The sequence below is a fragment of the Frieseomelitta varia genome, unplaced genomic scaffold, assembly GCF_011392965.1.
Source record: "Frieseomelitta varia isolate USP_RPSP 00005682 unplaced genomic scaffold, Fvar_1.2 scaffold_418, whole genome shotgun sequence".
NCBI classification, from domain to species: domain Eukaryota; kingdom Metazoa; phylum Arthropoda; class Insecta; order Hymenoptera; family Apidae; genus Frieseomelitta; species Frieseomelitta varia.
Window position 1 is genome coordinate 902,261 of NW_025110166.1, and position 22,393 is coordinate 924,653.

A 22,393-nucleotide genomic window follows, 5' to 3' on the forward strand; every position below is an offset into this window, starting at 1 on the left:
ATAAAAATAATTCATTCTTTCATCATCAACTATAATGTAGTTAGTTATATTCTTGACTATATTGAATAGAATTAATTATTAACTGTATTGAAAAATGAAAAATTTGATATAAATCCTGTAGAATATTTATTGTTAACAATATTTATAATAAAAACGTAGAAATCTTATTAATCGCTTATTAAAATTAAAACGATTCTAGGATTTTCTTATAAGTTTATACTGTGCTTAGAGAATTAATTATAAATATTGATATTTTTATTTAGAATTAGATATTATATATATATATATATATATATATATATATATATATATGATAAAAGTTATGTTTTAAATTTAAAATTATCAAATGTTAAAAAATTATAAAGTTAAAATTGCTGTAAACATATATTTAGCATTTGAAAAAGATTAAGGACATTCTTTGCTCCACTTAGATAATTTTTTAATATATAGTTAATAAGTTAATTAAAATATAAATAAAAAATTTTGAGATCAATAAGACTTATAAATTTGGAATTTGTTAGTTGGAAAAGTATGCTGAATCATGTAGAAATAATTACAGTGAGTAATGATATTTTCAAGAAGCTATGTATATATAGTCAATGTGATAGTGATGAGTTATGCAACAAAATGTTTTTTGATACAATTAGCGAATAAAAAGTTGCATTTTAGATAATAATTTTTATTGATTCATTCTATATATATAAAATGATTAATTTATAATTTTTTATAAAAATTGTATAGATTCACAATTAAATATGAAAGATTTTTCGTGAAATATATAGTGTATCGTGTAACTGATTTAGAAATAAAAGAGAGACTAGTATCTTTTCATTTAATCCTTCGTTTCGAGAAAATCGAGTTTGAAAATTTGTTAAGTTCAATGTAAAAGTGATATAAATAAATTTTTTAATCTATTAACACATTCTAAAAGATTAATCTTCATTCTATTTTGTGTAGAAGATATAATTAGCTTAATAATACAATAGCTTAATAGAGATGTTGCATTGTTTGATACTATTTTACGAAACTTTTAGATAATTTCTCATCATTATTTTTTTGATTTATATCACTTTTGCATTAAATGCTCACTAGGATTTGATTAATTCCAGTTGGACAAATAATCGACATAGAATAAAATTTTTTCATAAAATGCTTCGTTTCTAAGAGAATTAAATTGATAATTTATTAAGATTTCTAAGTGAACAAATTTAAAATCTGTTTTTAAATACTAAAATTGTCTATACATTTTATCTATTTCCTATTGTTTAGATATATAATTATAATATATAAATATGATTATAATATTACAATACATAATTTTTCAAACTCAACCTTTTTTCAAAAAAGAAGTCTTAAATAAACAAGTTGTTATTCTTTCATATCAATTTATTTTTGCACGTAAAATCATCCTCTGACCGGTTGTTGACATCCTACTCTTAAAGAACGAACATTATACGTATGTATTAACCTATTATTTTAATTTTTTTATGAAAGTTTCTGCGAGAATTGGACGCGATTTCTCAGGAGCTTGTTTGCAAAAAGAAACATCTTCATACATACGTCTGCAGTTCTAGCGGTTAGAGTTTTCTATGTATATTGCAGCTGGATGCAACCGGTTTCGTTTACGACCCTAAAAAACCAATGAGGATTAAATTAAAGCCTTGTCGTTCTGTAATCATCGACAAACTTCAGTCACCCCGGTTCGAATTGAATAAAAATCCTTGTCATCGATCTAACAATATTTCTCTTTGTACAAGTTGTGTCTTATCTCGCGTGCAATTATTGTCGAGATACTTTCAAAATAATACAGCACGAAGCGTTACCAGTTTAGCATTTAGATTGCTGATGTCTGTGTTATACGAGAACGTTAAAAATCTGGTGATAGCTGTATGTATAAATCGTTTCGCGATGGAACACGCATCGATACAGTGATAATATAATTTACGAAAACTATTATTTTAGACGATAATGTCTTGAATAAAGAAAAAAAGAATACATAACTTATAAAAAGAAAAAGTTGCAAAGAGTATTTATTTACATATTTATAGACAGTTTTTATAGAAAATTTAAAATTGATACAATATTTATCTACATATTTATAGATAATCTTTAGTATTAGCAACTTTATTCAGAAAATTAGTAATCTTTATAATTAAATATTTTTTATAAATACCTGCCCATTGATCTTATTAAATATAATTTCATCTTGTAAAATAATATCGTATCTTTTGAACTTTCCACTGTATATAAATTCAAAAATAATAATTAATGTTCTATCAACAAATAATATTTTTTTATCAGCAGTATCATTCTTTTTACATTTTCTGTATATATATTTTGTAAATATATATATATACAAATTTGTATTTCAATAGAAGCAATAATAACTTTTTCTATTAAATAAATATTCTATTCGTAATATTATTTCTCCTTGTAGCATTCAAATTTTAATTATTATATTGTATTATTTCTTGAAAAAATATACAAAGAAGTTTGTTGCGTTCCAAAGATGAAGGACGCTTCAAATTTTTGAAGTTCAACGATTCTTCAGGTTTCTCCTTGATTATTATTTAATTGTTACATCAGTCTCGTCTTATGTTAGTATATATTTTTATTTCATTATTAAATTAGTTAATACACTTTCTAACATTATTGACAGCAGAGACCTTTGATTACTGCTTTAATTATTTCGTGAATATGTTAAGAGACAAGAAAGCATAAAAAGATTTTCATTTCTGTGACGCAACATTGGTAGAATTTGGTACAGGTACGTTGTTTTCGAAGAGATCGAAGGAGAAACTGAGATCTGATTATTTCACCGGTCGGAGTAGGTTTTTGCCATTTGCTCCTTGTTCGCCCAGTTTTTCCTCATTGCGCTCCTCGCCCAGAAGACCTCGAGGGCCGTTTACAGTCGGCGACGGTCAACGACCGGTAAATACTTACAGATCGTGAAGAAGAAGATTGGCAAAGCCACTACTCATGATTGAGACTTTGATGGAAGTCACTGGGTATTCAACGACCTGCAGACCCACATTTTCACTTCGTTTCTTATAAAGCTCCGTTGATCCGATAATTAAACGTGTTTTAAATTAACAATATTTTATTAACATTAACACATTTGATTTCGTCTAACAAAATGATTGTTCTAATTAATCGATACAATCAATTTCGGAGATTTTTGTTGTAAAATTATCTTCATATTTTTTACGTTAAGTATTTCGTTGAAGTACATATTTGCATAAAATATTAGTCAGCAGTATTATTTTATTATTAGTTCAATATATTATAGCAGTAGATAAATGAATATATTTTTTGAATATTAATTATTATAATATATTAAAAGATATGATGCAAATCGAAAAAAAATTTGGTATAGAAACTATATACACAACCTAGAAAGTAATCGAAATTTAAGAAACATATATATATATGTACATGGTATAAGTTATTATTAATTATCATTAATGAGTTGTATATAAAAGAAAATAAATCTAAGATTTAAGTGAAGAAGATTCTATTAAAAAATGTAATAATTTGAAATATTATAGTATTATTATTTAGTATAATAGTATAATAGTATAATAATAATATTAATTATAATTAATAGTATAATAGTATAATAATAATATTAATTATAATTAATAGTATAATAGTATAATAATAATATTAATTATAATTAATAGTATAATAGTATAATAATAATATTAATTATAATTAATAGTATAATAGTATAATAATAATATTAATTATAATTAATAGTATAATAGTATAATAATAATACTATTATTATTAGTATAATATTATACTACTATTATTATTTCAAATGTTAATATTTTAAAAAAAAACCTATATATGAAAGTTATACTACATTCATTAGATTGCTACTTGAAAGCTTAGAAACACTATAATTTTTAAAGAATAAAATGTAAAAATAAATTGAATAAAACAATAAAGTGTAAAATAATTTTTTAGTGCGAACAACAGCATGATCTAGTTCGTAGAACATAAAAATATATGATTGAAATATTAAAGTACAATGTAGCGAGTTTAATTTGTACTTTTTGCTTTTATCAATCACTATTCCAATAAACATGTGGAAAAAGTAAATGCACATAAATGAAAAGCCTTCAGATTTATCATTGACAGATGAGCTAAATATAGAAAAGTGAAAAGAAAATGTCTACATATCAAAACGCAGTTACAGTTCACATCTATTAAAAGCTTTAAACAATTTTAGCGTGTTTAAAAAATCTTATTTGATGCATGCTAGAAATTTTTAATATCAATAAATAATTTTTATTTTAAAATACTGTTAATTTCAGATATGATTGTATATACAAATAACCGTATTGTTAATTCATAACACAAAATTCTTTATTATTTCATACCACTTTGTTTATCAATATTCTTTATTACTTTATATTATAATATAGAAATCAATTTATGTTATGATACATAGAAATGCATTAACTTTCGTGAAGGAACTATTGTCAAATTTTTAATGTATTTAACAGATGATTTGTAAAATAGCTTTAATTTAATCTAAAATAATTTATAAATTTATTATTTTCTTTATATTGTGTTATTATTAGGTCAGTATTATTCTATTATCCTGTTATTTTTTAATATATTTTTATTTCTTTTTCGCAATGCTGTAATTATTTTAAATTACATTTTTTACACTCTAAATTTTATTTCTTAAATTACTTCATGTTATTTTGAAAACAAAAGCAGACTTACAGATTCATAAACATTTTATTTCATCACTATTAAAATTTAATCGATTTTATCTATATATATTCTATATATATCGATCAAACAAATCTAAATTGATTTTCTTGCGTAGCTGATCATCCGTGAAATAGATATAACAGTAACGTAGTTATTAACTTTTTTTTTTTCAAGTTCGACGAACTTTTGTAATATATGTTAACACGTTGACTGCCACACGTTGTTTCTATTTTCGATTGAAATGAGATGAAAATCATTGAGCAAGATATTATATATAGTATAAAATAAAAAATGTACTTTTCTTAAACTATTACTATACTAATATTTTAAACATAATATTTTATAGAGACTAAATATTAAGAAAATAAAATATTTCGAATGTAACAGCATAATTTCTACAAAAATTTAATAGCAATTTAATTAAGTAATTAATTAAAATATTGAAATATAGTATTAAAAAATGAATTATTAAAATTGTTACTTTGTGTACCGCTTAACTTATTAATATTTAGTGATAAGAATAAAAGAAAGAATTAAATAGTAAGCGGACGCAATTTGAAATTAGGAGATATTGATCACATATGTATTTACTTACAGTGGATCGAAAACCTATCATCTAGTCTCAGAGATTTGACTTCGTTTCGGCGCGGAATTTGTTCCGCACGCACGCGCGTACTCATTCCCTGCTGACAGGCTCGGGAAAATAAAGAAAAGAATCGAAACCTTACCGTTATGTTCACCCAACTCGCGCCATAATTATAGCATGGACTTGCTACTTGTGAGATGTATATAACCAGCGATATAGTCGTGTGTACACCATGCTGCAGCTAACAGCTAACTTGTTTCTTTCAGTAATTACATGAAATTGAATCATTGCTATCTATCAATGTTTGACACGTGCAATAATTCGCTTCTGATTTAGCTTGCGTGTGGTATTAATTAATATCACATACATGAATCTACGTATTAATTGCGTGCTTACTTCTGAAATAATAATGTACAGTTGATTTCATTGCTTTGGAAACTACAGTGTGTCGATGACGATGCAATTGTTAATATGAGAAACGGCATTAATTTTTTGAAAAATAGACACAGTTCTTATTTAATTCAATATTAATATCGATCATTTAATTTTTGTTTTGAATGTTAATTAATACTTGTTATGCATAGAAATACGATTTTCGAAAACTCTGCGTCTTAAGAGAAAAATGTCATTTGTTTTTATAAAAATTATTTTTTATTCAATATAGTTTTATGCAGTCGAACTTTAATATAGTTTTTCATTAACATTCAACATACTTCTTCAATAATTATTTTGTTTTAATATTAGAATTGTAAAAATTATTTTACAATTTATAATTTTTTATAAATGTTTTTAAAATAATTTATTAAAAAGTTATTTGTTTCATGAAGTGAAAAATAAAAAATACCTTTAATTTTCCCTAAATACTGAACATATATTTGTAGAAATCTTCAAGGCACTTTTTCCAAATTCATATAAGAAAATCATAATCATACTTTGATTATAGATTAATATCACAATACGTTACAATTTTATTATGAATTTAAATATATGTGATTTATAGTGTTTTTCTTTAATATAATTGTAATTAATAATAAAACAAAATTTAGTGAAAATTTTCTTATCGTTCTAATAATGAATACATGAATCATATTTTAATTATGAATTTTCTTAATATTAGATTAATATTAGATATGTTTTATAATTACATCTCTCTTTCTTTAAAATAGTTGTAATTAAATTATAGATGTTCATACCATTCTATATCTTTTTTTGTTTTTTGAAAAAATAAAGCCTAAATAGAAAATTGTTAAATGTTGTAAGAAATACGTTGTAAGAATATTTTATATATTTTACAATATTTTATACATTTTCGTACATATTTTGTACATATGCATTGTATGCATTTTCTTCAATTTCTATATTGTTATAGCAGAACAAAATTTAATGAGCATTACCGTGCAAAATTTAATACTTAAATAAAAAAAAAAAACTTAACTATACAAATGTTTCTTTATTGTAAAATTGTAAAATTAGTAAAGAAACAACAGTACAATTAAAATAATATTTCACTTGTTTCATTCACAATTTTCTTTAATGTAATATGTTTAAATAAATAAATAAGTATTATTACTTGCACGTTTTTCGCATTTCAATGAATAGTTTGCATACAAATGAGGTCATAGAAACAAGTACTTTCATCTAACCCTCATGTCAATGAAACAAATAAAGGATATCGAAGAAATAATTAAACCGGTCTTCCACTTTATCGCGAACTATATTTTTTTTTTTTTTAGTAATAGTATTACACGGCTCAATATTTTGTCTTAGCTCGCAGCTGTTCAGAGATAATTAGGATTCGTTCTTCGAGCACTATACTATTGATTGTGAGCTAATTGCTGTGACTTGCTATCTGCTATTCTATTTATTTCTCGCAATCTTATCTTGGAAAAGTTAGAAGTTAGACTTCACTCTTAAAAGGATACACGTACATGTAAAGGATACAATTCATGTAAAAAAATCTGTGTTCTTAACACACGTGCAATTATTTATATAGTGATGGACAAAGAAAAATTTAAGAAAATATATCGTATTTTTGAAAAACAGAATTATATTTAACAAGAGCATAGATCAAATGTAAAATATACTTCAATAGATTAATATATACAGATATATGTAAAACGTGAATGTATTAATATAATACAGGGTAATCTATTTAAGTGAGTACACCTAAATATTTTTGTACACTCGAACTGCTTCTCTTAAATACTGGCCACTTTTTTACCATAAATGAATATCATATCGGTCCTTTCTTGCGTTCAGTATTCCATTATAAATTATTGACAAATTTCGATAATTTTCGATAATTTCATTAATTTTCGAGCTGCTAGAATAGATTATCATTGACGATATAATAAATAATGAACATGTTTATTTATTCTTATTATTAGGTTCTCTAGTAAGGGTAAAGTATAAAATTTGTAACAAAGAAATTAAAGTGTAAGGAAAAAACATAATTTTCTATTTATATATTTTACTAAAAATCATTCAAGTCTCTAAAATATATTGTTACAAATGTATAAAATTTCTACGGAAAATTTTATAAAAATATAAAGTAATATAAATATAATATAAATAATAATAATAATATAAATTGGTGATTTTAATTACTTAAGTAATTTTGGAGTTGCAAAGTGATACTTAATCTTAATGAACGATGTTAACCTTGACAATCAAAATGGTAAACGAAATGAGGAATATTATATTTTGTATAACTTCTTTGTAAAATTTCCATTCATAATTCATCTAATTAATATTTATCTAATTAATTAATATCATAATTTGATTTATGGAATAGGTATCTTGGTTGTGCAATAAGCGTATAATTTTTTGGCTATTTCTTTTATAAAATGTACGCAAAAGTGATTTTGTGATATTTTGTTAATTTATTTAGGATCAAGCAATAAGTTATCATAATGTTATAAACTTTTCAGTTTCAGTTTCATAAAATTATAGAATCATAAAATATAGAAAGAAATTTCCTTTCATAGTTCTAATAATAAAACATAGAATTCATTAAATTGACATAAATAATATAAATAATAATTTATTTACGAAGTTTACAAACATAAATGTAATATAAATTAAATTGATATAAATATAATGCGATATAAATGAAATGTTGGATTAACATTGGCTTTTAACCATTTTAAATTTTTGACAATTAACACAAGTATATAATTGGTAATTCTTATGATGATATATTCATCTGTGAAAAAGAATTATATTTGGAATATTTTTGAAAGTACAATATATATTGTCTCATTAATTTTTTGTATTGGAATCATGTATCTCAAACGATGATAAGAAAATTATATAACGTGTAAAAAAAAAAGATTTATTTATAATATATTGAAAGTTTATATCCCAACAGATATCTATATGGAAAGTTATATTGGGATATGTTATTCCAATAATCTCGGAAGGATTAATAGACTAAGAACAATTATAATATAGAAATGACAATTTTGCTGACAACAATGCTTGTCCACATAAAGATTGAAAAGGAACAATTAATTAAAACGAAAGTTCGATAAACTTGATTTATTTACATTTTAACTAAATAATAAAAACAATTTTGTTTTTTTCTTTTTCTTCGATCGTAGCATGTTTTTTGACAAGGTCAGCGCAAGGTTGAATTAAAAATTTCACGATAATGATGATTGATTTTCTGATTATCATAAACACGGGTATCTTGTAGATTGTAGAAGTTAATAGATGAATGAGCAGTAAAAGCAACATGCAATGCATACAGCATGTCAAATGATGCTTGTTATTGCTATTTCTCCCCTTCTATAACGACGGACATTAATCATGGATGGAACCTGCTATTATTTCCTGGAAATCGCTTACATTCGAATAACAAATGCGAGATGAATCCTGAGCTTTTATTAAAGTTAAACCTGTTTACTATTTTCTCATTTATTTGAACATGTTACGTAAATCGGCGATCAAGATGACGAACGTTACATCATAAGAAACGAATTAAAATTAAATATGATTGCGCGTGCACGTTATAATATTCCTTGCGAATATTTCAGACAGCACGTAATTTAAATTGTGTTCGTTGTTACATTCTATTGAGTTTATTTTCCCCTGAAAACAAAAACAGCACATTAACACGACCCGATAATTCAATTTTATGCATTTCATTTTGCACTCGTAATTAATATAACTTACAGAATGTTGGTTGATTAAATAATTAAAATTTTATACGTACCAACCGGAATTTGCTTTCGCTGAAGCTGAGGCATATGAATTTCCACCGTATCCACCACCGCCACTGCAATGATATAGAAAAACAAACTGTTATTTCAATTATTTCGAATGTAATTTAATTTTGTTACAATTTAATTAGTGTGGACAATATAGTCTTTCTTAAGATTAATATTTTTATTATTGAATGTTGTTTTCTTACAAAGAGATATGTTGGTTTGAATTGGCAGTGAGTGAGTCACGTTCGACTTATTGTTAGTTAAGTTTGAATTTAAATTTCTTGAATAAGTTGAATAACTATATCAACCTTATTATTATTAGAACTACCAAAGTGATTAAAATCATTGACTTAAAATTTTATAGAGTAGGTTTACAGATTTACAATGTTGCATTTTTAGAGATTTTCTAAAATATATGAATTAAAGTTCATGTTTTTTATTGTATTATAAATTTTATTGTATTATTCTCTAATTTCTCTATTACAATTTTCATACTTTAGTCATTGATAATAATCTAGTATTAAACGAGGAATTTAAAAAATTAATAAAATTTGGTAAAACTCTAAGAAGAATTCATCTTAATGTATCTAAAACATGTTTAAAAAAGTTAATTAATAAGGACTATTATAAAAATCATCTGAGAATTTCTGTAGAACAATTTGATAATTTGTTCAGTTGTACATAGTTCAACGTTCGTTTATATTTGCATTTACTACCAGGTCAAATAGATTTTATCGTGTTTGGAATTATTGAATATTTTAATTTTATAAATAAATATATAATAAATGTAATAAATTATGTAATATGTAATATGTAATAAATTATTACTAAAGGATATAGAATATAATATTAACGTATAATATACTCATATGTACGTATAATATACTCATTTAACGTATTATACTATACATATTAATATATTAATATTGTATATACAATATTACGAATATTTATTTTATATATTGAATAATTTTTTCATACTCAAATGACCTTGTCCAAAGATTTAAAAAGTGTCATCTTGATTTAGCAAATCAATATCATTTGAAATAATCGTAGAAATAACACTATGTTTTTGCTAAATTATGGAAAATTCAGAAGATTCGTGCATTGTTTATAATGGATATTGCATTTATAGCTTTTTAAATATTGAAATAGTTTTCTTCTTTGAGTCTTAAAAATCCTTATCTATGTTTACGAATGTCAACTCAACTAGGAATAGTAATTCACAGAAAATTGGGCATTTGTAAAAATTTCAAGTTTAGATATTTTCATAAATGATTATTCTTTAAATAATTTATATTCATTTTTTATTTGACATAACATTTGTTATTTGATTATATTCATAGAATATATTAAAGAAATTCAACTGTGAATTCTGAGTGATCCTATATAAAAATTTAGTCTAATTTCTAGTCTATAGTATAATTTAGGAAGTCCATTTCATTTTGTTATGAATGTTTACGAATAAAGAAAAGTAATAGTATTAAATGAACAATCGATGTTGTTTAAAGCTTTGACTGTTTAGTTCTCTGCATAATACTCTACTTAGCATAGAGTATTATACAGATAATCTTATAAGCAATAATAAGTTGTTTAATTTACTTACTAAAAATTCAAAGAGGATAATATATTATAATAATTAAATAAACATACCAAAAAGTGTATATTTAAGAATGAATAGTTTGTTCACTTACACAATTAATAAATATACCAGTGAAATAAGCAAAAATTGTAGTATTCAGTGACTTATAAATAAACTTGACTAGATGAATGCTTATTATGAAATTTCTTTGTTGTTCGAGATTCGACACATAATTTATAATATTTTAAGAAAAAATTTGAATACGTACCATGTGCTGCAACCGCCACCGCCCGATGGATATCCGCCACCCGATGGATATCCGCCGCCTGTAACCGGTATAACAATAACGGGTATAATTTTTCGATATCCTACAAAAATAAACCCATATTAGAAGCGGAAGCGGCAATACACTGCATCCTTTCTTTAATAGCTTCAGAATGATATAAAATATATGGTGTACGATATGCCTTATGCTTTCATTAATAATTTATCATTATACGACATTAGCAGCATAATATAATATAATTGCATTCTTGTTAATATATAATAATTCGCATGCATAAAATTCTAAAGCATTAGCATTAACGCAATTGCATTAAATGTTTATTTAATAAGTTGCCAAACTATAAACCTGTTAATTAATTAATTAAATTCCAAATAATTAAAGCCTGTCTATATTATTATTTATTACTATTAATAATAATTTGTTATGTTTAATGTTTTATTTCAACACGTTCAAATTATTAGAGTATTTTTGTTTAAAATATATATACAAATAATTTTGTACCCACATATTTACAGTAACAAATAATATAACTAATTTATATTATTTATATAATCTCATAATAATTTTATAATACTCTTTGCTGATTTGATTTAATACTGAAGAAAACTGAAATATTCTCATTTCATTTTTAATTACACATTACAGAGTGTAATATCTAACTGTACCAACCTACTTACTATATGTATGAACAATGTTTCATACAAAAATTGTTTGGTATTAGAGAATGTGATGATTAATTTTTTCTTATTTTTTTTTCTCTCAAGATGCGAATATCATCTTGGATTTTCCGAATAAAATATAAAGTATTTAACTTTACAATTAACTCTTGCAATGCCAGAAAATATTGAACGTCAAGTAAAATTTATTGAACCATATAGATTCAGAATTTCAATAATTTCGTGACACAGGTTATATTGGAAAAGCTAATGATACACATTATATTTAAGAAAGACTTCAGAGCAAGAAATTGATTAAAAAACAGGAAAATTAATCACTACATTGGATAACCTGCTCAAATTATACCATACAAATTTCATGTAGCAAATAGTTTACGTACGACTAATTTAAGTTTGAGTAATGTGAGATTAAATTAAGGTGTTGACGAACGTGTTAAATGAGACGCTACATTTACAGTTTAGTAAGTTGAGTAATCGCCATTTAAGAAATTAAAGTTCCATTAAGATAATTTTATTCGTGAAATTGTATCTCACCACCGACGGGATGACCTCCATAGCCAGGAGAATGACCTCCACCAGGATATCCTCCTCCTCCACATCCTCCACCTCCACATCCTCCTTTATTGTATCCTTTATGCTGTCCAAGTCCGCCAAGTCCGCCAAGTCCACCAAGTCCACCAAGTCCGCCACCTCCTAATCCACCCCCGAATCCTCCGCCACCTCCTGCTCCACCGCCGAATCCACCGCCACCTCCGAATCCGCCACCAGCTCCACCACCGAATCCGCCGCCACCTCCGAATCCACCACTTCCGGGATATCCGCCTCCGCCGCCAGGATACCCGCCTCCGCCACACTTAAGGCACAGTGATCTCTTGTTACGAATTTTCTGTAATCTGTCCAATTTCTCTTTCGACGGAAACACGCTCTTCGCATCATCCTTGTCGAGTTTCACTCTGAGAACTTTTGTTTCACCACTCTGGTTGATCTTCTCAACATTGAAACCTCCGGTGTCTCTTAATTCGTCTGCAAATTTGTCGAGATCCACCGATGCATCCACAGTGTCTTCTTCGTTGTCATCGACTTCGATGACTAATAACACAGTTGCCAATGGATCTGTTTTAATTAAATTCTGATTAGTTCATTGCGATTACTTTGTTTATAATAGATGTGTATGATATTTTGATTATTTTCATCTTGCGTGATTGACAATGAGAATCACAGTAACCTAAATCAGTTCACTAATGTTTTTTAGTAAATTAATGTTTCAGTCATTGAAACGTATCGTGTAAGAGACGTAATGTAATTATTTAAACTATGGATTTTTGAATTTATACGAATATAAGTAAAAAAATGGAACTTAAATGGAAATTTAGACAAAATTTCCAAAAACATCTATGCTTCGATTTAGCTAATATTTGAAAATAGAGTAGTCTTACGTAGAAACAATAGTTAATACTTAAAATATTTTTAACATATCAGCACTCTATGATACGAGCTATATCGAATAGAGAGGATAATACTATATAACTGATGCGTTTCACAAAATTTTGGGTCTTAACTTTTCAGTTATCAAAACAATCTGTTTCAAAATTTCAGCGATATCTGAGCATAGTTCTTAGAATTTATTTGCATAAAATGTTATAATGGATGTCCTACTTTGCATGTTTTGTATATTATATAGATTGTGTGTATTTTTGCATATTCAAATCAGTCATATCTAAATGCATTCGTACTTCAGTTATAATTTAATACACTATAAAGTTCAAAGAATAAAACTGAATAAGATATGAAACTAATTTTTAAATTGTTAAAATTTTGATTTGTATACGATATATTTTTGAAATTAAAAATAATGTAAATATTACGTGTAGTTTAGTATTTAATAGTTTTATTACTACATAAACTATTTTATTTAATTTTCAATTTAAGCTTCTCTCCTACTCCTTTTTTTTATTTATATTTCAGGATGTAATTTGCTTTTAGTCACCTGTTAATTCTGGCACGTTTTTGATGACATCATTTTCAAACATTTCATCAGAAGTTTCGCCGCTAGCATTTTTCAGTCCAAAAAGATTGATAACAAAAACCATATATTGATGTTCCTCTTTTTCTGGATAAGGAGGAGGCACTAAGTCAGTTGATAAAGTATGTTCCTCTTCATTGGAAGGTGTGGTCGTTTCTTCTTCTAAAATTTATTTCAAATATTAATTTATAGATATATAAATTAATTTAATATTAATAATTAATTAATTTAGATATATAAATGTATATCTAAAATTTATTTCTTCTTTTCATTTATTACAAAAGAACATTTATTAATTCGTAAATCATTATTAATATTTGTCTTACATTAATTAAATTTTGGATATTTGATATTTTTTTACTTTGCATTTTATATGCACTAACTCGATACATTGATTTTTATATATTAATTTAAACTTTTCAAATATGTTTTTCCTTATTAAGGTGTAGTACTTTCAAAAATTATATACTCATATATAAATATTAATTTGCACATTTGAAATAAAATAATAAATATCATTTAATAAATATCAAATTAAACATGGACTGTGAACTTGTATGTTTTTTTAAAAAAAAAATTTCCATTTATAATTTGTATACTTTATAATTTTGTAATTGATATAGTTTACGCTATAGTTTCTAAAGGAATGAAATTAGTTAAATGACTATTTTATTCATATGATTTTATTGATATAATTATATAATTATATAATAATTATATAAATAAAATAATAATAATTAAATAATTTAAAAAAATATAAAAAAATTATAAATATAATAATTTATATAATAATAGTTAATATCATGCGTAAAGTAAACCAAAGGCGTATTATTGCATATATCAAACATTAATAGATAGCAATTTAATTTTATGTAATTATTAAAATAAGTGATATGCTTGTGATTAATGATGTCACTGGCATATCTTCCTTTTTTATGTTTGAAAAAAACTCTATTCATTTAAAATATACAAAAATTAGTAAAATTATATTGAATATTAAAATTACAATACCTATTGTAATACATATAACATTCTTTTTGGTTTATATAGTCCTGAGAAGATTAGTACTTCAGATTAAATATCTATGATATTACGAAGGAACTACATGCAATTAAAGCCTGAATGTATAAAACGACATTTGATATGCAACCTAATACATATCTTCTACAAATAGATGTAAATTATTAACAAAATTATGTAAATTAATTAAAAAAATTTGCACCACGAAATGGAATATTCCGTGACTAATGCTCTGTATCGCTAAACGCAGAATAGTTCGCAGCAACTAATTAAGAAGTCTATATATATTAATATATATTATAATATAATATATACTGTATTTATTAATATTTATTCTATATTTGTTATTTATTGATATAAAAATGAAACAAAAATATGAAATAATTTTGCTTTGTTTTCGAGAGTTTGAAAATGTATTAAAATATATTAAAATATATTAAAATATATCTAGCCGTATGTATTAAATATATCGTTTGAAAATGTATTAAATATATCTAGCCGATTCTGAATTATACAGTATAGTCGGTAGAAGTTTAGTTTAATCTCATTTCAAGAAAATAGATGATGTTTAATTATGAATTGGCTTAGCAAACATATATTTAATAAATTTTTAAATTTAAATTTAAAAATTATAAATTTTTAAATTTTCTCGAAAGCCAAATATCTTACTAAAAAATTTCTACTCTGACTTTTGACTTAAATCTCTTAAATAAATAAAATAACCTTTTGTTTACTGTTCATTCCCGAGCAAAATTCAGTTACTTATATTTAAGCATAATTGATAATTATATAATTCAACTTGATTTTCTCGAAAACCTAGTCAGAAAAAGTTTTATTTCACATTTTCGCCATATTTTTAATCGTCCTATAGCCACTCTATTTATTTATTATGACTATACTCAACTTTCGATGTTTTTAATATTTCATTGTCAATAAAAAAATAACAGATATTGAAATCGGAGAAAATTCTAAATAATTTGATAAATCAAGTATGGTCAGTGACTTTTGGTATCACAATTTAAATCGTCATGCAAATGGGTGAAAAGAATTTGCCTACGTGGATGTGCATTGTTTTCTTACCTTTAGCTGGCGCAGCCGAAAGGGCCGTAATAACCAAAAGTAGGAGCAAGGCCCTGAAACTCTTAATCGTTTCGCGGCCCATTGTCGAGAGCTGGTAACACTCAGATCGCACTGTGCATCTGATCTTTCATCTTACTGCTTTTATAGCCATCGATCTTTATACACGCACTACTTCAAGGCAATTATGTAATGCGTTGTGCCACCTCTTCTTCCACTGCCGCGTTCCTCTACTACCATTAATATCTCATATTTTCGGTTTTTCCGTGGGAATTCCAGTTGCACGCGTTCGTGCACACTGTAATGTTTCGTTTTCAAGCGAAATCATGTTCGTCTAACGCTCTTACAATATCAGTCGATCGCAATTTTGTAAGTGCGTATTTGCATTGTACGGTGCAGAGAGAAGTGTGATTGGTTAGTATCGTGTCCAGGAAACAGTGCGTCGATAATCGAGTTTTAATCAACGATCATTCTGTGTTTCGTGGAATTTGCGTAAACTATTTGGATAGACGATTTTGTTATGTCAAAGAGATTAGAGGTGAAATTGAAAAAATTGACTGGTTTATCGATTCGTCGAACGTGTTGAATAACATTGGTAGTTAATGCATACGTTGTATCTGACCTTAGTGAATGTGTTATATGTGATAAAAGAGTTTACGTATAAACGTTTTATATTGAGACATCAACGACATTAAAAAATGACATCTCTTACTGGTGAAAATAAAATAAACAGACCAGATAGTATAAATCGTCAATAAATTGTTCATAATATGTGATATAATGAACTTTTACTTGTTAAATTCGTGTTTCTGAGAATGTAATTAAAAAAATAGAAAATTTTCTTGATAAAAAATTAATTTATTGTCCACAGTGTCTTGAATATTTTATATATATATTATATGATAATATGAATTATTATAACAATATAAATGTATAATAATGTAATATGAATTATGTGCATTTTATGTAATTCTATACTTTAAGATTTTCTACCTAAGGTATAAAAATTTGTGGTGTAGTTATAACGTTGATAGATATTCATTATGCAAATATTCTCTGTATGTCCATTGTTCCTCAATAAAAAATGTAAAAGATTCAAAAAGTATTCTCTTCTTCATTCTTCTACATTTAAGACTACTGAAGTCTGTTATTTCGATTGCATAATAAATTCGAGTTAAAATATCTTTGAACAGAAATTATTGAAAATTGGCCTTTGTTTCTAACGATATTTAAAATTCTTATAATCTTCTTTAAAATAAAACTATAAAATTATTGCATACATGTGACTTCTTCTTTTTTCTTTTCTTCTTTTCAAATTAATTACGTGCTGCATTGCAATGGTACTCAAGGCCAAATTGGGTATTGTTATCTCACGAGATGTTGCAGTGTTAATCGTTTTATAATACTGAATAGTTTTCATCGTTTTTAAATAAATAATGATTTTTTAATATAATTTAATTTAAATATGTAATATTTTATCATGTGTGAAAAATTATAAATAAATTTTACTGCCAGAAATAAAAATAATTTTCGTCTTAAATATCAACTTTCTAAATAATTTTTAAGAAACTGTTTAATGGTAACATACTTTTAAATAATATATTTATATTTAATATTTTAATTGTATTTCTAAATTTTAATATTAATTATATTTAATTATGCATTGTATAATACTTAATATTTAATATATTAATGATTATATAATTCTTAAATTACTTGAGGATAATAACAATATTTGAACTAATATAATAACATAACATACTTTTAAGAACATATATAAAATTTATAATTTATATAATTATATTAAATAATATAATAATATAAGATATCATAATATATATTATAATAATCGTAATTATGCGAATATTCATATATATTCAAATTTTTATGAATTGAATTTAAAATAAATAAATGAAATAAATTATTTTATAATTAAAGAAATGGAATCTAAATACAGATTTATTTCAATGTAAATAAATATAATAAATGAATGAATACGTAGAGAAATACTAGGTAGTAGAATGTGTAGATGTAATGAAGAAGAGGATGGAGGCAATATACACTAAACAAGTATATAGGTACATTTTACATGATTCACACAAATATGTACTGCATATGCTTCAACTGTCATGATCCTTTTTCTGGCTGATTGTGTCATGACTTAATCTTTTTTTAAATGTGTTAATAATAAAATTCTTGGAGTATCGTAATACAGAGAAATAATATTAATATATATATTAAATATTATGTTATATATGATATAATATATATAATATGATATAAATATTACATGTAATGCAATAATTTAATAATATAACGCAATATTGATTATTTTGATAATTAATAATTATTAAATATATATTGTTTAATACATATTTAAATTGAATCTAATTATACAGTATATCATATTTTTTTATAAGAATAATAATAATAATTAATGTGATTATAATAATAATTAATAATCACATTAATCGTATAATAATTATACTACTTTATAATGTACTAATATTTAATATTTAATATTATACTAAATTAAGTAACACAACACAAAAAAATATTCGCAAAACTTCCTGTTAATGAAGAAAAGAAAAAAACTTCCCCTATGAACCGTTAACAAATGTAATTTATGTTAATCTCGATGATATACAGAGATAATTAGAGGTGATACTAGGAAACCCATTTTATTGTGGTTCTTTTTGATTCATGTCTACCTGAATTGATTTATGAAGTTTCCTAGGCAAAATGGTGAGCTCATTGATTCGTGTGGATCGTACAAATAAAAATCTGAAACCTATTAGACAAGTAATCGCATCATGTACTTCCTGTTGATTGTTTCAGAATGTTAATCTTTTGTAACCTTGGCCTATAGAGATATCTATGAATAGTAAGGAATTCGATGATCACATTCTTCAACAAAGACCAAAAGAAGTAACAGTTTGTAGAAAGTAAATGGAAGCCTTTCGATAACTTTTCTATTTTTTAATGTTCATTATATCTAGCAATATTTTGCAACGTTTCATGCAAAGTGATATTTTTTAATACATATATGTTTAGTATGATCGACGAAGTATCTTCTAAGATATAATAAATGCTATTCAAATAGAAATAATAACAAATGATTGTTTCGTAAAAATTGCAAAATACTAAGTACTTTTGTAATTTTTGTACTTCTATATATGTACTATTTTTCATAATATATTTTTCAAACACATATATATTTATTCTTTGTATCTTCTATCTTATTCTAAATACTAATGAAGAGTATGAAATACAATTTCAGTAAAACAAATTAATCTTTATTGTAAAAATTTATTAACCTTAAATATTGTAAAAATTATAAAGGACGAGAAATTTTTGGTAATTTTTGTGTCTTGTATTTTTTAGTCAAATACCTTCTAAGATGTTATAAAAAGTTAAAGAATACTATTTAATAATAATAACAAAATTTATATTTACAATTAATAAAATGCAATTTAAATAAAAGTAAGGATAAATTCTTTTTAAATCAAAAATCTAAAATTATAATTTTAAAAAACTAAAAACCACTCTTTTGTACCACTTTACACACATACATTTATTTTTTGATGAAAAAGATTAATCAAGACTATAAAACGCTATTTAAATAAAAATAATTATAATAAATTGTTTGTTGACTAACTTAAAATTGCAAACAACTCTAATTATCCTTAATTATGATCATGACTTACGTAATTATACTGTTTAATTTGTATTTTTCCGGTGATATCCAGCGTTAGTGTTATTCCGTATACATATCGCACAAATCATTTTCCAACATTAAGAATGACAGATTTTTTGCATTAATACATTCATTCTAATGCTAGAATATACTATACCGTATATAATTGTATAATGAAAGGTTGCATGCAGGAAACTTCACTATTAATTTATTAAACAATTTTGATTCTTTTTCCTATTGTCTATTATCTATTAAACAATATTCTATTTTCTAATATTCTTTCAATATTGTTAGTTATTAATAAATAAGTATCTAATTAAACAGTGTTAAAATATAATAAACCATCGAGTAACAATATAATGATTAAATCATTTATTCTATGTATTAATAAAAACAGAAGAAAAATTTAAAAATATATATTTAAAAATTCAATTTCTAGAAATTTTTGTTTAGTTCATTGATTTTATCCATAAGAAATATAATAAAATTTTCTTTACAATCTGTTTTTACAATAGAGCATAAATAAAATTTTAACATTATATTTTTATTATTACAAATATATTTTAAAAAGTTAGAAATTGTCATACAAAGTGCTTCGTTCAACAATCGACACAATTTCTCAAGCATTTGTAACAAAAAATATGTATTATTAAAAAAATTGTTAATCAAAATTTTCCTTAAGTTTACAACATATGACGCAACATAAAATACTTCAGTTTTCTGATAAACTCGAGATCACAAGATATATATGGAACAATCTCGACATAATATTCACACGATTTTTCAGGCGTTAGCAGCAATGTAATGAAAAATTTTTCTGAAACGAACTTAATCTCTATTATCTACTACGCAGTATAATAGGAAAAAAATTATGATTCTACTTAAAAGACGTAAGATGGTATTGAGTTTATATTAGAGAAATGAAACATTTCTTAAATTTTTATTATCGTTATACGTTTTATATTTGATATAAATAAATTTTGAGTAATAATTGTATTTACAATATCAGTTATGTTTCAGGGTGTTGTAAATTATACCTAAAAATTCATGCAGAACATTAGGCACAATTTAAAATAAAAATTATTTATTATTATTTTTTACTTACAATTAATTTTACAATTAACTTTTTTACTTACAATTAATTTTACAATTAACTTTTTTACTTACAATTAATTTTACAATTAACTTTTTTACTTACAATTAATATTAAAGTGTAACTTATAACTAAATAAAAATTATAATAAATATTCTACTTTTAATATTTTATATATTTTTGTATGTACATTATGTACTCTTTGTATATTTTCGTATCTTTAAGTTGTAAAGACTTTAAATAAAATTAAGTCCCATTATAGCCGATAACAATTATCTAAAATACTATGCAATTATCTACAAAAATTAAATAATTAGCTAAATAAAGGTATTTAACCTTTTGAATACTCAATAAAATTGTCAAAAAGTTTAACAACGAATGAGAAATATATAATAAAAACTTAATTAATTAGTATGTTTAATTAAATAGTAAAAGTGTTTAATTAAATAGTAAAAAAAAATACAAAAGTTTGTTTGCAAAATTAATATTGACATTCATAAAATTTTTAAAACCATCATCAAAAATATTTAAACTCAGCTTTATTTTATTTCTCTTCATTTTTATGAAAAGTAACACACGACCGATAATGATAAAAGAAAACAATGTCATATATTTATACATCACTCATCTTTCTTGTTAATTTTACCAAATGTATAATACGAGGAAAAATCAATGTGTATTCATATCCGGATATATTCTTGGAAAGTGGAACTGAGGTAAAGTTTCACTAACACTGGTATACAATATACGATGTTCATATATATATATATACGATATGCAATTAGAGAGGCCAGTAAATTAGATGTTTTATTCACGAACGGGGATTTTTTAAATTGCCTGTAATATAATCACATCAAATGACGTCCGCGTAGAACGAATCACTTAAAACAATTACCTATGTTATTGCATACCTCATAAGCATGAAACAAGACTATTTTATTGGAAATAATTCAATGTAGAAATATTATGTAAATAATCACATTACACAATACATCCATTAGTCAAATATTTTTTCATAGCTATCGTTAAGCATTTTATTAACACGTTTTTTAAAGAAAAAAGGAACTAAACAAAAAGGTCTTGAATTTGTGGATTTTGCGATCACTATATCAATATTCGCGTCAATTTGCGTAAATAAACTTCTACAAAAGGTTTGGGTTAGGTCTGAGTTAGGTTACATTTATTATTTAGCTGTCATCAATAAATTTGGACTAGAATTTGAATATACATACATATGTATTTTAAGCAGTCTGTTGGAAATATTCTTTGTAGACAGTTTTTGGTGATTTTGGACAGTGACGTTATTAGTTACACAGTTTTTAACTCTCATTGCATATTTGTTTCGTTTCTGTAATAACTTGTTTCTTGATATTTTCAAAATTTGCATATTTTTAAAGGAATATGATGAAG

General features: G+C 24.4%; 2 protein-coding genes across 5 annotated transcripts in view; one reads left to right on the forward strand and one right to left on the reverse strand.

Moving 5' to 3' along the window:
- The window catches only part of LOC122531848 (gem-associated protein 7-like), a 38,852-nt gene extending 24,650 nt beyond the window's left edge, over window positions 1-14,202 (forward strand). The window contains exon 4 of the mRNA XM_043660104.1: window positions 14,039-14,202. The gene's annotated coding sequence lies outside the window, so the exon portion shown is untranslated. The remainder of the gene's footprint in view (window positions 1-14,038) is intronic.
- LOC122531842 (glycine-rich RNA-binding protein 3, mitochondrial-like) lies at window positions 9,188-16,320 on the reverse strand. Of its 4 annotated transcripts, none has more exons than XM_043660090.1 (6): window positions 16,197-16,320; window positions 14,061-14,258; window positions 12,608-13,186; window positions 11,379-11,418; window positions 9,534-9,596; window positions 9,188-9,409 (listed from the first exon to the last, which is right to left on the reverse strand). In XM_043660090.1, exons 1-6 carry the CDS (start codon window positions 16,276-16,278, stop codon window positions 9,400-9,402), a joined length of 972 nt encoding a protein of 323 aa, XP_043516025.1. In that variant the 5' UTR covers window positions 16,279-16,320; the 3' UTR covers window positions 9,188-9,399. The 4 variants fall into 4 exon arrangements, with proteins under 4 accessions (XP_043516025.1, XP_043516024.1, XP_043516023.1 ...); XM_043660089.1 differs by having other exon boundaries at window positions 11,379-11,436; XM_043660088.1 differs by having other exon boundaries at window positions 11,379-11,442.
- Window positions 16,321-22,393: the final 6,073 nt, after the last annotated feature.

What these genes read in the sequence shown, in the direction of transcription:
- LOC122531842 (XM_043660087.1), bottom strand. Translation starts at nt 16,278, where the DNA reads ATGGGCCGCGAAACGATTAAGAGTTTCAGGGCCTTGCTCCTACTTTTG. An exon ending in TTCGGCTGCGCCAGCTAAAG is followed by an intron (nt 14,259 to 16,196) that starts GTAAGAAAACAA and finishes AATAAATTTTAG; the next exon opens with AAGAAGAAACGACCACACCT. An exon ending in TGGAGGTCATCCCGTCGGTG is followed by an intron (nt 11,479 to 12,607) that starts GTGAGATACAAT and finishes TTATTTTTGTAG; the next exon opens with GATATCGAAAAATTATACCC.